We start from the raw sequence: 17,982 nt of genomic DNA, 5'->3' as shown, positions 1-17,982 counted from the left end.
CAGCAAATACTATTCAACACATAGACTCTTCATTCAATTGCTGTAGTGTATTTCTTTGGGGCAACCTGTTTTTCAATTATTGACATTGACACACACAGGCACACACTTTGCTACCTTCCTCTTCACTCTTCAATCAATTCTACTTTCAAATTAATATCTCCCATTGCATCGTCACCCTACCTAGCTTTTGTTGGCCTTTGCCATACACACGCTGCTGCTCATCAAATATTCCCTTCAAATCTAGCAAACATGGCTATGGCTAATTTTCTTGCTTTGTTTTTATTGATGGAGTTAATAGCAGGTGGTTATAGAGATGGAGCGAATGGCCTCAGCATGAACTACTACGTTTTCAGCTGCCCATTTGCTGAGGCAATTGTGAGGAACACAGTAACAAGTGCTTTGAAGTCTGATCCTACCTTAGCAGCTGGTCTTGTTAGAATGCATTTCCATGATTGCTGGATACAAGTAATTGCCTTTTTCTTTTTTCTTTTTTAATTTACTATCTCATTAATTATCCATACACCTCTCTCACATTCATGCATAATCTTTATTACTAGGGTTCCGCATGGTAGGTGATAGAGTTAATTTGGATATAATATTACTAGGATTATTGAAAATATACATATTAAGCTCAAAATTTTAATTTGGAAATTTTTGGTTTAATTTCTACATGAGATTTATGGATATTAAACAAAGTTTACTTTATACTTTCTAACTCGCTTATGTCACAAATATGATATTCTTCCAAGGCCTTCAAATTTAGGAGGAAAAACAGCCTTGGCATAGAAAAGGTACTCCATCATGCAGTTCTGAATTAATCCTTTAATCTAGGATCTAGATGGGGCTAGATTAGTAAAAAAACATGGATTTTTTAAAAAAATATTTTTTTAAATGAATGTTGACCTTGGTTAATCCTAGCTAATTCACTATCCAAGTTTTAATCCGGTTTAACCTTGAACTATATTTGGAAATTATGCTTCATGGAGTTAAATCGCCTGGAAACAAGTGGGTTTAGAAAATAAAAATGAAAAACTCATCCATTAGTATATGTTGATAACTTGTACTTCATGCAAAATTAATAATCATGATTTTCATATTTTTCTTAATTTAATTCATAATATGTTTATGTAGCAAAATATTTGATTCTGATACTGTGTGTGTGTGTGTATTAATTCATTAAAATTAAGCAGTTCAACTGTCTCTTAATCTTCTTTTTTTTCTTGGTGGGACTGTTCGAAATAATTTAAATAGGGATGCGATGGGTCTGTCCTGATCGACTCAACAAAGGATAACACAGCGGAGAAGGAATCTCCAGGAAATCAAAGCGTGAGAGGCTTTGAACTCATTGATGATGTAAAGGAGCAACTTGAAGAGCAATGCCCTGGTGTTGTCTCATGCGCTGACATTGTTGCAATGGCTGCTAGAGAGGCTGTTGCTTTGGTAACAATTCAATCCAGGTTTTGATTTTTATTTTTTGAAACCCAACCCCGACCAGTTTCCGGGTTGATCGGGTCTTGAGTTAACCTGCGTGGTCAGGCTGGGTTTAATAACACCAGTTTAACATCTACTGATATATGATGGTCTGGTCATGGTGGGAATTACAGTCAGGAGGTCCAGTATATGACATACCAAAAGGAAGAAAAGATGGAAGGAGGTCTAAAATTGAAGATGCTCTCAATGCGCCTGCTCCAACTTTTAATGCCTCGGAGCTCGTTAGAGTCTTTGGCCTCCGTGGTTTTAGTGCCCAAGACATGGTTGCCTTGTCTGGTAAGCGGTGACCCAATCCCATATATATATATATATGGGATCTTCTTTGTATTTAACTGGACCTGGGATCAATCCTTAAAAGAAGGTTTCTTAAGGATGATTCTGCTCTAATTCTTTCCTTTTCTTCCCTTGAAATCTTATAGTTTTGTGACAAATTGGTCTATGCAGGGGGGCACACACTAGGGGTGGCAAGGTGTTTAACGTTCAAAAATAGGTTGAGTGACCCTGTTGATCCGACTATGGATTCAGACTTTTCAAAGACTTTGTCCAAAACATGTAGTGGTGGAGACGATGCAGAACAAACATTTGATATGACAAGAAATAATTTTGATAACTTCTACTTCCAAGCATTGCAGAGGAAATCGGGAGTTCTTTTTTCAGACCAAACCCTATACAATAATCCAAGAACAAAATCAATTGTCAAGGGCTACGCTATGAACCAGGCTAAGTTTTTCCTTGATTTTCAACAGGCAATGGTGAAAATGAGCTTGCTCGATGTCAAGGAGGGATCACAAGGAGAAGTAAGAGCAGATTGTCGTAAAATTAACTGAGTGTTGTTGTGAAATGGTTCTTGTACGTAGATTAAGAGAATGGATTTGTCCTTGTGTAGATTATTGATACTTCCTATAAATTTAAGCTGCTGGACTTTATGATGGGTGATAGCAATATATAGCTTTAACCTTAGTATTTGTATATTTGAGATTTCGGAGTGAGTAAATAGTTGAAACATTGTCCAAATATCTTCATGATGTTGCTGGATGACACTATATTTCACATGAAACAATTATATAGCTTTGACTTGGAAGGTACTTTGCATTTGTGTATTTGATGCTCCATGCTTTTGTGGGCTAACATAAACATCATTTATGGTCGCATAAATGCCAGGATCTCTGCATCGTGGATGAGATTTCTTCCATTTTTCTTCCCTTTTTTTTACTGCATGCAGGTTCTTTAGGGTGAATGAAATCTATTGCGTGCCTGTGATCTTACTGTGCAACAATCCCATATCTTTCATGCCCTTTCATCTTAGCCTTCACGAGGATGCATATGGAGGGAGGCTAGACCACCTGAAACGGATCATCTGCAAGCCTTGTAAGAGAATTCAGTTTGTGTTGTCTTTCCTCAAACATATCCCTTTTCTTCTAGGTCATTATCCTTTCCCTCTCTAGGTCGCAAATGAAGTCTTACCTTGTATTGTGTTGATCAATACCGAGGGAACATTCAAGATCTCCATAAAAGGGAGACAAATTATGTGAAGTCGCAGTATAGATACTGTAGATTTTATGGAAAAAACAAGAAATAATCTTATAATGGTCCAAGCACAGTGCAAAGTCCAAGCACAGTACAGTGTTCCCTGCCCTTTGATCAGTAAGGTTACAAAATCAAGATCTGCTGCAACGCTAAAAGTCTCATTCAGTGTCTCATCACCTGAAAGAACCAGCAGAAACACAGTGGCTCCTAAGATATTTCATTTTAGTTGGTGTGGATGCAGGAATGGTATCCGCGAGTTGGAATTTTTTAATATTTATATTTTATTTATTTTGTTTATTGAATAAAAAATTTAGATATTTATAAATTATTTATTAGAATTTAGATATTTAATGGATATCTATTATTTATTATTCAATAAAAAATTCAATAATTCAAATATATATTTGAAGCGTCTGTATATATATTAAATGATAATATAAAATTTACACACACACACATATATATTGTTTTTAAAATATCTAAATATTCTATAAATATCTATATAATGTAAATATAAATTTCAAATTAGATTTTAACAAGTTGCGGGACGAGCTTAACAATATTCATATTTTATCATTAAAAAAATATCCGCCATGGTACTTGTATTTTAAGATAAGTTGTGCATTTGATTATTATTCTAGGATAAAAAGTAAAGGAACAAAATGGAAAAAAATCAACATACTAATTGGCCAGGTCTAAGGCATGTACTAATAATGAAAACTTTGTGATGGTCTTGGCATGAATCAATAACATTTAAGGCAAATTAGCAAAGAAAAGAGATCATGATTAGCAGTTTAGCAAATCCACCATCCAACACTATAAGGTAAATTAAGAAATTATAGAAATTGATTGCAAGTTCCCTTGTTTAATATTGTTGTATTAATCTTAGGATCATGGAAGCATCGATTAGAGCATGTGTTTACCGTAATCACACCCCTAATCCCGCTACTTAACTTTTCTTAATCAGGTATCCTAAGCTCAACCTCGATACCCCTTTGTCGAGTTCAAAAATCTTCGCACCCCATTTTCTTACATGAAAAACTCTGGACTTTTCAGCAATTCAAACTTGAGATCTCACTCTACAGCATGAGTCGACAATAAGATCATATATATATATATATATATATATATATATATATATATATATATATATATATATATATATATATATATATATATATTTAAAAACATCCCGTTTATACACTCCAAACAATTTTTTTTTTTATTATTGTGGGTGTCCGGGCCAGCTTGCGCGCACCTCGACTAATTCCACGGGCCCTAAAGTTAACGACCATGTAAACCTCCAGTGGCCATCATATGAGCAGCCATAGGGTTTGAACCTGAGATATAAGAGAGAGTAAACTTCTTAGTCCCAAACTCTTACCATTAGGCCACCACCTAGATGGTTACTTCAAACATTTCTTGATTAATTAAGATTGTGTCATTGTGCATTGTACTGTTAGCCTTTTTTTTTGGGAAATATTTTTCCTTTTTTGCACTTTACTTTAGTTTGTGTCAATGTTCAAAAAGTAGAAGATGTTAAATTGTGTCACTGTTCATTTTTCTATTCATGTGAATATCTCTATTTTTTTTCCCGCAAATATTATTCCTTTTCTGCACTTTCACTAGGATTTTTTGTCACTTCCAAAAGCTAAAAGATCTGGGATCGTGTCACTGTTCATGTGAACATTTATTTTTTTCGTAAATATTTTTCTTTTCTCCGCACTTTCCCTCATATTGTGTCACTGTGCATTGTAGGGTTTTGTCAGTATTCATATAAATTCATATAAACAATGATTTTTTTTTTTTTTTGCAAATACTTTTACTTTTTCTTCACTTTCTTTCTCTGCATTGTTCAAACGACAGTGGTTTTTTTTCTCTTCAAAATACTATTATTAACAAAACTAATCACATGAACAACGCATTTTTTCGCAAATATGTTTCTCTATTCTGTATTTCCCCCGCACTGCTCTGTTTATATGAACAATTAATTTTTATCTCTCTTTTTTTTTTTTCAAATTGTCATTGTTCATAGTGCCTTTTCCCCCCACTTTTCTCGCACTGTTTACATGTTATTTTCCTATTTTTTTTTTAATTACCAAGTATGCTAAACGAACTTGGAAAATCTTTTTCCAGCATATTTTTCCCATTTTTCTTCACTTTTCCCGTTCACATGAATAGTGACATTTTTATTGTATTTATTTGAAGATCACCAAAATATACTCAAACCCGAATAATGCTATTTTTTTCCTATTTTGATAATTAAACTCTTTTTATTTGCAATTTCATCCTTCTAAATCATATTAGCATGATTTTATATATTAATATTTTTTTCAATTATATTTTCTCATATACAAAGTCTTGAGTGATATCAGATAATAAATTAAAGATTGATATTGTAAAATAAATCTTTTTTGATAGTTGAAAAAAAAATTAAAAGAAGAATGTCAACTTTGACAAAAAAAAAACCCACCTTTGAATATTGACATGGAAAACAATAATTCCCGCGCTAAAGTTTTAGTTTATCTATTGTTCAGTCCATATTGTTTTAGCTTTTATTTTTCAATTTCAAACTTAATTTTTTTATGTTTTATTCCTTAAATATCAAGAGATGCGAGAAAATATCTTTAAAAATATTAAGAAGAGAGAAAGTGCTTGAATGATGATATTTTAACTAAAAAAATATTAATCTTGGTATTAATAAGTTTGTTTTTTTAGAAAGTTTAATCAAGGTGGTGATATCTTATACAATGCCGAAACAAATAGATTGATCAAGTCCTTAAAGTTTTTTGGATTCATTTATTTTTTATTTTTAGAGAGATTAAAGGCTATTTAAGAGTTGAAAATGAGTTTATTAAGGTTTTTAGGGTTTTTTAAAGGTATTTTCAGGTAAAAACTTGAGTTTTTGAGATCCAGAAACTCAAATTTTGATTTTCTAATTAGCAGAGGTGGCTGCAAAATAGTGTAGAGGAAAACATTCAGATCATATGATTCATGTAAAAAATCAGGAAGATGAATAATTATGTTGTAAATTTATAGTTCTAGCATCAACTATTTATATATCTTCTATGGATTGTGACAGCTTCCGAGTTGACAAAGATCCTGAGAATTAACCAAAATTTTCTACATGACATTAGTTTCAAATATTAGGGACCCAATTGATGAAAAAATTAGTTTGGACACCTAATTGACAGTTAGTGTATAAGTTGGGGACTTAAAAAGAGTACCACTCTCCATATAAAACTTATGATTCATCCACAGCTATTGCTATAAATAAAAGAAACGATAGACTTGCTGTTTTAATCATTGAAGTTAAGCATCCTCCACCTTCTCTTATCACATTTCAACAACATTTCAACCATACTATATCTCTTATCATATTTACTGAAATTTATTTAATTCATCTAGCACATACAGAATATTTAGTTAAAAAAATAATACAAATTCATGTCTACAAGAACTCCAGCAGCAACTGTACTGTTGATGAAGATTTCATTTACGTGCTGTGAACTGGTAGGAAGCATAAGAAAGGGTGCCATTGTCCCAGCTATGGTGCACTAGCTTCGCCTTGGCATTTTCACCCGCTGCCCCCATGGCCACATGCAAAGGGTAAAAGTGGTCTGGCCAAGGATGAGCCATTTTTCCATACGGTGCCCTGGAGTCGTAGTGATTCACGTCTTCATATCTGCGCAAAAAGAGAGACAAAACCATGGAGATCAACTGAGGAAACTGATAGCTATCCTTGATTAGTGTAATTGAGTGGAAATGTAGAATACATTTTGATGTACAAATAATAGAGTAAATTGAAAGAATCTGGAGAATATATTCAACAGAGAACATCCCCATGAAAGTGATCAAGTTAAGCACACTGATAAGCAACAGCGTTGGCCGCTGCCTGGTGCTTTCCTCAACAAGCATCAAATGTTACCATAAAACCAGTTCTATCAGCAATTGTAACACATGTTCAAAGTTGTTACTGGCAGAAGCATCAAGAGAGCAAAATTGATCGTTATCTTGAAAAAGATACGCCTAAATCCTAATAAAAAAGAATGCAATCACTTCAATCATTAAAAGTGGAGTTGCTCTGAAGAAAAAATTGTGATTGTTTTGAATTCACAACTACTCAAATGAAACAAACACACAATTTCTAATCAATCACACATTCTGAAATCCAAGATCACCTAGAATTAGATATTGGAAAACTCCCAAGAAAAGTTTTTTAGAATGAAAGTTCTCCAGAAACTGATAATTACAAAAGTCACAACCCTGCCGGATCAATATTCCATACCACCCTCCCCTATGAATATATGAGTTTCATCAATTCATCGGAGACTACATCAGTTACAGGATGAATAGATATGATGCCCTGATTTGCAGGTGTCTAGGATATTACAAGCAAAGACTTTTCCAAAGAGAAACATACCTTCCTTCAAGAAGGGCATTTTTAAGCCAGGTATCAAACTGCAAAGCCCATGAAGGAACAGGACTGCCACTGGGTTGCATGGTCCCCAAGTTGTGAGTAGTAGCTCCAGATCCCATGATGAGGATACCTTCCTCCCTGAGGGGGGCCAATGCCTTCCCCAAGTTATAATGGTAAGTTCCATCTCTATCAGTCTGAACAGAGAGCTGGCACACTGGAATGTCAGCCTCAGGATACATGAACATCAGAGGAACCCATGTGCCATGGTCAACTCCTCGTGTTTTATCTTCATGAACACGCTTGAAGCCATTTGCCATGAGCAGTTCCTTCACCCTCTTTGCCAATAGTGGAGCACCTGGTGGTGTATATTTGAGCTGGAAGAAGGGGAAAAATATTGGAAACATAAATAAAAAGATCCAATTAACAATAAAAAGACAAGTTTCAACTTGAAAACGCTAGCTAATTAATTGTTCAATGTAAATGTAAGAAACTTTGTTGCCTTTTAATCATCACCAAGATGAAATTCTCCAATGTAAGAAACTTTCAACAGATCAATAACTCTCCGCTGCAGGAGAAAGCAACAGCTAACAACAGCCCTAAGGTTTAGAACTCTATATATTATAGCGGATATCTTTAACAGTGTAATCACAGTTTTAACAATTTGCAGGTGTCTAGTATATTACAATCAAAAACTTATTCTTTTTCCTGAATATCTCATCATATCTATCACTCTTATAAGAGTTTATCAAGCTACAATTAGAACAAAATTTCACCAACCCAGATAAGAAAAAACATTCAAAAAAAAAAAAACAGACTTTCAAAACATCTCCACATGTATAAGACATAAAAGAAGCAATTGGCCCACACCAAAGAACTAAAGACATTCTTCTACCCAAATATCAGATCATAATCTCTCAAAACTTAATCAACCTGAAAACTCACCAACCCTGATAAGAAAAACCATTGAGAAATCAAAAAACAGAAAACTTTGAGAGAAAAATATATCAAAAGTACCTTATACATGGATTTGGGGAAGCCATAGAAGTCATAAATGGTGTCATTGCGATTAACAACATTAACAGTTGGTTCTTTGGTATCCCAATGGCCAGAAATAACAAGAATGGCTTTAGGTCTTTCTTTGAAAATTTGTTGCCATGTCTTCAAGAATTTCCTCGCTGGTATGCTTTCATCGATCGCCATCATTGGTGACCCATGGGAGATATAAACCGTATCCATTAAACCCCTTTTGCAAATTGAAAAACATCTGTACTTTTGATTCAATGAATGGAGCAAACGCATTAATATTCTTCTATGGTACTATATATATATATATATATATATATATATATATATATATATATATATATGAATTTCGACAGGGTCTCGCAAAGCGATGAGTTTGGTTTGACCTTGACCTTCTTGATGATGTCTTGGCTGACGTTGTTTTTGTCAAATTGATCCTTGTGTGTGGTAATGATTTTCATATTTGGTCGGCAATGTATTTTTTTATTTTATTAAGATTGTAAAGTCTATCTTGTGTCTAATATATGTATTAAAAGTTTGTTGGGTGAAGATGTGTTTTTTTAAAGTAGTTTTTAATTGAAAATTTAATAAATTTTTAAAAGTTTATTTTTATATTAGTATACTAAAATTATTAAAAAATCTAAAAAAAATATCAATTTAATATTTTTTCAAATAAAAAATAATTTAAAAATAGGTTTAATAAAAAAACAAATATTTTCAAAAAGTCTGTTTAAAATTATGATCCAATTTTTCCCTAACCATAAATTTAAAAATATTTAATTAAATCTTATCTACCATAATTTTGTATGGATATTACTAAAAATTTTGTTTTGAAATATAAGAAAAACTAGTTTTTTTAATATATATATATATATATTTAAATGGCAACCAAATAATCCTGGGCATGTCCTTATTTAACATAGAACTAAAAGATATAAGTGTTTTATTATGAATTGTTCAGTGTAATTCATAATAAAACGACTAATTTGCTAGATATAAATAATTAGGGTATATATAGGGGTAAAATAATAGTTTTACATTTTGTTACACAGTGTAATTACGCCTATTTTTTTTTTTTTAAAGCCCTATATCTGAGTGGCATGCTTTTGAGCTCTACCACTGGTTGTAATATTTGTTCCTGAAAGATGCAGAAAGACATTGCAAAGATTCTCGAATTTTGCTTGCGAACCCTTTAACGGGACATCAGTTTCATATTCATAGTCCATGCAAACGCCATTGTAGGTTCATTCTAGCAGTTCCGCCATGCGATCAACAATTTGTCATAGCTTTCTCCGCTATATTCCCTTATTTACAATCTATAGACATGGAAGAGATCATGACGGTGACTGGATTATCATTGACTATGCTATTGAGTGGTACTTGTTCACCTGGTTGCTTGTTCCAGGATTCATTGAATTTAGTTGCTTCAGATGAACAATATTTTTTCTTAAATCGTGTTCTGTATCATATAGGCTTATCAGATGCAACAAGGTTCACGAGGATTTGCTTAAAGAAGAGACTAGCTATATGTATAAATAGAGAAATACATTGGGACTTTTCCCTCCTCTGCAAATTAACTCCTAGACCTTGTAGGCCTAAGAGTTGGGGACGCAATGGTGCGTCAGAGAGCGACATACCGTCCATTTATTATCACCATAGCCTCCTCTGAAGAATACTCTGACCCCAATTAAGGTTATTTCATTAAAATCCAATTAAAGGGAATTTAAAAATGACAATTATCGGGCTACTCAGAAGCTTACTTCCAAGCAATATATGAAAGAAATAAAAATATTTACCACATCGACTTGCAGGAAATCTATTTATCCGGTGAGGTTATTGAAGCTGAGATCTCTGCATTGTACAAAATAAAAGTCCTTAGAGGAGAAAGAGAAAAATAAGTAAATAAATAAAAGGGAAGTATGTGGTGCAGCTTTAGGATTCTCAAACGAGAAGCTCAGCAGCTCATGTTTTATCTTTTTGGGCTAAAGAGAAGCTCAGCAGATCAACTAAAGATACCAGTTTTCCAGTTCTTCACTAGACATTTGTTCTGTATTAAAAGGAGTGTTTCCATAGCTCTTAAATGTGCTTCCAAATGAAAGCTTAAAGACGATGAAATCATATTCTAAGATAAAATCGAGCCAGTGATTCAAACAGAAAATCTTTTTGTCAAGTATTTAGAAGAAATCCCACTCACATTGTTTTTATGGATTCCATATTACTCAGAGGTGGGAAGGAAGACCCTCTTCCTGTTAAGTCATAAAGATACCATGTGATGTTTTCCATTGAGCATTAAACCAAGAATAGCGTCAAGTGTTTTACAAATGTTTTCCAGTGAGCAAGAAACCAAGAATGGAAGAGAATTCTAGAGAGTATAAGCTTACTCCGTCAGGAAGGTAAACAAACTCCTCCATTGGCCTGTGGTTTGTGTTGCTCTTACCACTGGCAATTTCCAAAGCATCAACTCCAAAGCTATAAACATCTGCTCTGTTAGTAAAGTAGCCAAGCATTCTGGTTCTATATAGATTTCTCTAAGAGAACGGGGAGGAGATGGCTGGCCATTTTCAAGCAATGGAAGACAAATGTCCATCCTCTTCAGCTTCTCACAATTTCTTACTTCAATTACTTTGAGAGAATCGCAAATCAGTTTTGTCCACCTCAATTCCAGATTTCTTAACTTTGGGAGTTTGAATCTAGTGTTGGTGCTGCTTTCTTCACCTATAACCCCTTCATCTGATCTTGTTCCACCTATTATCTCCTCCATTTTCTCACAAAAAGAAACTACAATCCTTTCCAAGTTTACTAGGTTCGGCTGGAAGACAAGAGTTATTTCTAATTAAGGGCAGACTCCTATCCTACTTCAACTCTACAAAGGGACGAAGGATATCCTTAGCGTTTGGATGCTCCCACTCCACTACTGACTCCCACCATTCTTCTGGATATACTGTTATTTCTTCAAGAGAAGGAGGAGGAGATGGCTGGCCAATTTCAAGCAACGGAAGATAAATTGCCATCCTCTTTAGCTTCTCACATGTGTCTACTTCAATTACTTCAAGAGAATTGCAAATCAGTTTTGCATTACAAATGCTTTCCAGTTCTGACAATCCCTTCAATACCATAAATACTGACTTTGGGAGCTTGAGTTCAGTGCTGGTGTTGCTTTCTTCACCCATAACCCCTTCTTCATCTGATCTTGTTCCACCAATTATCTCCTCCATTTTCTCACAATGAATAACTTTAATCACTTCCAGGTTTATGAGGTTTGGCAGCAAGATAAGAGGGAACAACTTCTTCACATGAGTACATCCATAACAATAGAATTCTTTAGGACCAGAAAATATACCATTGTAGGATGGCATTGGTATTGGAGCAGAGCAGAACCAAGAGGATGAAACCAAGCTCTCCATGCTATTGCAATTCCAAATCCATAAAACCTCCAGTTCAGTTGCATACTTTATTAGAGAGGAAACATCACATAAACTTGTTGCGTCATTACATTTATCAATTGGTCAGTTGTTGAATGTCCTTTGGGAACATTACCTGAAAATCTCCATCTCTGCTTACACTCAAGTTACCTAAAACAATTGTTTTACTTTTTTTAATAAAATAATCGTTATCCAGTAGTCCTACAACAATTTTGTATGTGCTTAATGATTGGGTCTCATCACGAGATTTGAGATTCTTCACGTAATCAGAGTGACCTTCAAAATGGCTTTCCAAACTTTCCAATTTTCTCAAGCATGCTACTTCCTTTCCTTTAACTGTTATTGGAGCATATCTTCCATCAATCAACCCTTCCTCTAGTACAAAGACTTGCAGGTGAGAGAGTTTAAGTAACAACCCACTAGGAAACTCCTTCTCACCACATCTATTCATTCTAAGATACCTCAGGCTGCGTAGACATTCCATGCCTTGAGGCATCCTTTCAAGTGCAGTGCCAGAGAGATCTAACCTCTTCAGTGCCCTCAGCTTTTCTAATGACGTATATGCCTTAACATATTTCAACCAATGAGCAATAATGCAGTGAGACTCACCAATTCAGAGACAGAATCATGCAGTTTTGTGATATTTGTATAAGACAGATCAAGAACCTTGAGCCCACACAACTGCTCATGTGATGTTTTGTATTAAAGGGGTTGGAAAATACAATAAAGCCTTGAAGGCTTAAAGGTTAAAATAAATAAATAAGGGGTATAGTGGTAATTCAACAAAACTTGATATATATAAATAGAAAAAAAAAAAAAGAGATCTGAAATTTAAAGAACAAACCGTGAGAGAGAAGGGAGGAAGAAGAAGAAGAAGCGAAAAGAGGGGAAAATAAGGGAAAAAGAAAAAGGAGTTGGAAGAAATAAGTTTAAAGGTAAGATTTAGGTTGTTAAATGTATAAATTTGTATTATTGAGCTTTTAATTTTAGTTTTGATAAATGTTAGGGTTTTGAAAATTTGTGTTTTGGGTTAATTGATGAATTAATTTGAATGTTATAGAGTTAATTGTTGTGGGTATTTGATTATTTGGTTGATTTTGAGAGATTGAATTGAAAGATGATGATTTTGAGTTATGAATTGTGTAAATGGTGAATGTTGAGTTAGAAATTTGGCAAGAACAGTAGGTAACCTGTGAGAATTCTGAGTTGGAGGTTGAAGATGACGAAAATTCAATTTGGTCCCTCAATTTTGGAAAATTACAGTTTAGTCCCCAAACTTTGGAAAATTTGCAGAATGGTCCCTGGAGCCTATTCCGAGATTCTGAACAGAATAACATATGAATTATGGACAGAATTACTGTATAGATAAGAGAATTTAACACTTTTAGTTTGGTCCTCCAATTTGACAAAAGTTGCAATTTAACCCTTAAGAATATGATAAATTACAGATTAGTCCCTAGCTGTAATATTACTTTTTTCAGATTGGTTTGATGAATAATTAAGGGTTATTTAGTGAATTATTGTCAATTTTATTAGTTGTTTTTATTATGGATTAGATTTCGGGGAAAACCATTAAATGTTGGGTTTTTAAGAAAAATTGACTAGTGAGTTCAAAAAAAACATTTAGGGTTATGAAATATACCCTTAGATAAGTATATTAAATATGTTATATATTCTTTTGAGTCATTCTTGAATATGTCTCCTTTATATTCAGATAATCCTGATATTCTACCGGCGGGACGTCAGTAGGATTTTCTTCGATATCAGCTTTGAGTTTTGTTGCTTTTGAGTCAGGTGAGTGAATAATTTTCCATATGCATGAGAAATAATATAAATATTTGATTTGTTAATATGAATTGAATCATGCTTCTTGATAATATATATGTTGATTATTATCCTTGTTATGATAAAGCATGATCAATTATTGAATCTGAATTCTTGATATGAACCAACATATATTTTGAATTGACTTCTGAATTGATAGCTCCTCATTTGATTGATGTCATGAGTTGAGTTTTGAGATATGAATATGTTTGTTAGATTATGATTATGAACCTATGGTATGTAAGTCAGAATACCCATGCTAACAGGGTAGTGTTAGTCTTTGTGCACATCGTATCTGAACCCTAGTTGGTCGGGGGAGTCACCAACCTGTGTGGACTGATCATCCCACAGTACGGAGCCTCATGCTCATTGCATTTTGATTTTCTGACGAGTTTTACCATATGATCTTCTTGTTATGGCCAATTTGATAACACTTCCATAAGAACCTAAATCCATACTTGTATATATATATATTTCTTATTGATGTATTACCTCGTGTGTATATATTGAACGTTATCTACTCACTGAGTTGTTGAACTCACCATCTCATTATTTATCCTTTTCAGGCTTATAGCTTGATAGCAGGTCATTTTGTTGGACCTTCAGAACCTGCTCTGTTGGTCGTAATTTGTATCTTCCTTTATGTCTAGTTAGTGCTCCAAAACTCTGAACTTATATAAACTCTTGTATTAAGACAATTCAATTATATTATGAAGTTGATTTTGTTGTTAATGCTGCGTTCAACTCTGATTGAGTTAGGATAAGTTTGTGTGTAAGTTTGGGTTCACATAGGTATGGAACCTTGGAGGGGAACCTTGCCTATGTGCCGGTCATAGATCCGGGGATCGGGTCGTGACAGCTCAAAAAATGAATCTGCTATAAATTGCAACTCTGAATTTTCACATAACAATAGGGTTGAAAGACCGGGACAGCTTGGGCTAGAAGGAATTTCTTCAATTTGGTTATGCAAAAGTGAAACTCTCATAAGATTCTCTGTCCACTCCTCTACGTCTGTCAATTTTTTTAATTTTAAACATGCCTTTAGAGTTCTCTTGTTGTATTTGGATTGTCATGTCCTAACCAAATCATGCATCTTGACACATCCGTACGTTTCATCTCTTCCTAATAAGGAGACATTTGCAAGTCTGTTAAGTAATGTGTGGCCCTCGTCAAATCCTGCTTGCCTGCTCCCCATTCTTTCAATTATTCCTTCGTCGATCAAAAAACCTATCAACTTCTCCCTTACAATATGATGATCTTCAGGAAATAATGCACAGTATAAAAGACACTGTTGTTGTGCTAAATCATGTAACTGATCATAACTAAACCTCAATAACCGGAATACCTTATCTTTCATGTCCCTACATTGCATTCCTCCACTCATGTAGGTCATCCACTCCCCTCAAGCTTTCAGCCATTGCAATAATTCCCGATGGCAAACCAGCACATTCCCTTGCAATATCTACTGCAATCCGTTCCACTTGGAGAAAGTGCTATGTCATGTCCAAGTTTCTCCATGAACAAAGTCCAAGCTTCTCTCTCTAAAAGTGGCTTCAATTTGATTTTGTTTTGGCTATCCATCCATTGACAAATCCTTTCTCATCGAGTTGTCGCAATCAACTTGCATCCTTTTATTGGGATAGGAATTCCCACTTTGTGTAACTCAAAAGTGTTCCACAAATCATCTAAAATGAAAATCCATTTTTATTTCTTCCGTAATTCCTTTGACAATTTGACAATTTTACGCAGATCATCATCTTCACTTGAAAGATCTAAGTCAAGACATTTAGCAATAATAATTTGCAATCTTTTAATGCTAAAATTGTCGACTTCATTGTTTTGTTCTTATTGAGTGGTTGAAATGGCATTATCATTAACATTACTTAAACTTGCTATGCTTTAAAGTCTTTTTTTTGCCACCATTCATAGCTAGAAAAGCTGCTTCTTGAACTTGTTTAGGCACTTGTCCATAGATTGCAAGCCCTTTCTCTCCTGATAAATGTCATTTGATCCTTGAAATGGAAGCATCCTTAGCAAATTGATGCCCACAATACATACACTTCATTTTCTCAACTGTTGGGGAATCTGGACCGGTGATGAACTGATATTTGCTCATTAGAGGATAAGCACACTGACACAATATTTAATGTGGTTCGACAAACTATCTACATCCACGGGAGAGGTTCATATTATTAAAGATAGAGAAAGGATACAATACAAATACATGGAGGAGGAGGATCACATGAACTCAAACTCAACTCCCAGCTCTCATTGCTGCCCTTACAGCTGTTACAATGGTATCAGGGCTGCTGCCATTACCCTTCTCTCTTTCTCTCTTATCTCTTACACACACTCACCACTCTCTCTTTCTCTCTCTCTGCTCTCCAAAATCATGCCTCTTTTATAGGCATTAATGGTGCTGCTCCAGTTGCTCATCTTCATTAATGGTGGTCACCTAACCTTTGTTTACTTTGTGACTTTTGATTTCTGCACCAATAACCTTCTTTGAAAAATGGAAGCCATCTTCTTCTAGAAGATGGGCTGCAAATGCTGCCACATAAGTAGTAATATCCCAACAATCACCCCTTTGCCATTTATGTGGGGCAATTGTCTCTTGCTTTTTCAACACAAGCTTGCATCCTACAACTTTTCCAAGCTTACCATTCCGAGAGTATATGTGGCCAAGTTTATAGGCACTCGCCAAACCTTTCAATCACTAGAGTTACCAAAGCACACCCTTGTTCACACCAAAGGATTACTTCAACTAGATGGTTACCCACATCACATTTGAAGAGTGTTAATGCTTGTCTCTGGGACATAACATTCCCCTTCAAGCGCATCAACCATGCTCGATCCGGAATGATTTTTCAAGCCTCACATTAAGGCTTACAACACCTTTTCAAACAAAAATTTTTATTTCCAATTGCAACAGTCATTATCTGAGTATCAATATGATCACGAGCTCACTACTCTTCCAAGAGTCTACTCATCCTATAGTTGCGTTTGCCCTCTATTCCACCCTAGGAACCACGCTTTACTTCTCTATGAGTTTCTCGCTCTTAGTCTCAAGAGTCTAGGTAGCTCTCCACCTTTAACTATGAGGGCAACCCATTAAAGGTTGATCCATATCTGTCTTCATACTCTGAGTATTACAATGACATTACTAAGCTCACCACCTTGACAAGAGTCACCTTGTTCCTGGAACATGTGTATGCCCTCTGCTCCTACATAGCAGTCGTGCCTTAATGCTTCACAAGTCATCCACTTATTGTCCAAGGTAAATGTCTTTTAGCTCATTGATCTTTAGCATGGGGGCAATATCCATGAAAGTCAATCCGGCATTTGTCTGCATACTCATAATAGCCACTTTATTGGCTATACACATGTCCACTTCTATTTAACCATCATATAGGCTCTAGGGCGTTATGATCTGGGGCTCCTATCATGGCCCTCACACCTTCTTCGAGGTTTCTTCGTTCGTCATCATGCGGCGGTCTGATCTTAGGCTCATTACATGGTCCTTGGACCTTTTGTCTAAGGTGTTTTCACCCGTTGTCATGGGGTAGTCTTATCCTCCTTCATTGGGGATGACTCCAGTGACTCCAAGATTCTCTACCACCATGTGGACCATGAGAGAGATTACTGTCATTGATCACATGAAAGAGAGAGTTGCGGTACACTCCTCGCAATCCTCCATCTCGATTTCTATGTTTAGAGCTTCTACGCTTTTTTTGCTTGATAGCTCCACCCACACCAACTCTCTTTGGTGTCTTCGCCTTTTATAGGCACCGCCTTTTATCACAGGAGTTTGCACCTCCTCAATTTGATGCTTCTGCAACAACTCATCTTTCCATCCTTGCATGCATTGGAAAGGTCCTCGCCTGTTAGATTCATCAAGAGCACAAGAGACTTCCTGTTGTACAACTTTTCACATAGTCTCTGCTCTAAGCTTCATCTGGGAACTCTTCTTCTCCTTGCACCTATTGTCTCATTACAGTACCTTATTGGATCCTCCAGGTACTCCTGTATAATCTTTGTGTGCCCTCGTGCAATTTCTGTTCTCCAGATTTCTCCCTATTCCTTGCTTATGTTTGACAGCAGTTCATCCTGTCGCAACACCTATCCAAGTCAAAATAGGGTGCCAATCTTTATCCCTTGCTGTATTTCTCTTTCATTATTAGGGTCTTTATCAATTCTACCCTCGAAAAATCACAGTCACCAAATCTAACTTCTTTGGAGAAATCACCACTCCATCAAACCTTCAAACATATGGAA

General features: G+C 35.1%; 2 protein-coding genes, 1 long non-coding RNA gene and 1 pseudogene across 3 annotated transcripts; 2 read left to right on the top strand and 2 right to left on the bottom strand.

Annotated features, from left to right (window-relative positions):
* LOC133668147 (uncharacterized) overlaps positions 1 to 17,982 on the bottom strand; it is a 58,307-nt pseudogene that overhangs the window by 37,538 nt on the left and 2,787 nt on the right.
* On the top strand, positions 37 to 2,576 carry LOC133668149 (peroxidase 47-like). Its single transcript, XM_062087883.1, has 4 exons — positions 37 to 465; positions 1,252 to 1,440; positions 1,605 to 1,767; positions 1,936 to 2,576. Exons 1-4 carry the CDS (start codon positions 250 to 252, stop codon positions 2,316 to 2,318), a joined length of 951 nt encoding a protein of 316 aa, XP_061943867.1. The 5' UTR covers positions 37 to 249; the 3' UTR covers positions 2,319 to 2,576.
* On the bottom strand, positions 6,310 to 8,769 carry LOC133668614 (4,5-DOPA dioxygenase extradiol-like). Its single transcript, XM_062088575.1, has 3 exons — positions 8,453 to 8,769; positions 7,442 to 7,812; positions 6,310 to 6,703 (listed from the first exon to the last, which is right to left on the bottom strand). The coding sequence occupies exons 1-3, from the start codon at positions 8,735 to 8,737 to the stop codon at positions 6,511 to 6,513; spliced, it is 849 nt and encodes a 282-aa protein (XP_061944559.1). The 5' UTR covers positions 8,738 to 8,769; the 3' UTR covers positions 6,310 to 6,510.
* On the top strand, positions 12,706 to 14,559 carry LOC133668615 (uncharacterized). The gene is made up of 3 exons (XR_009833763.1): positions 12,706 to 12,818; positions 13,598 to 13,677; positions 14,274 to 14,559. It is a non-coding gene; the product is annotated as an uncharacterized LOC133668615 (long non-coding RNA).

This window comes from Populus nigra, chromosome 11 (assembly GCF_951802175.1).
Source record: "Populus nigra chromosome 11, ddPopNigr1.1, whole genome shotgun sequence".
NCBI classification, from domain to species: Eukaryota; Viridiplantae; Streptophyta; class Magnoliopsida; order Malpighiales; family Salicaceae; genus Populus; species Populus nigra.
This window is presented reverse-complemented; position numbering and strand designations above follow the sequence as displayed.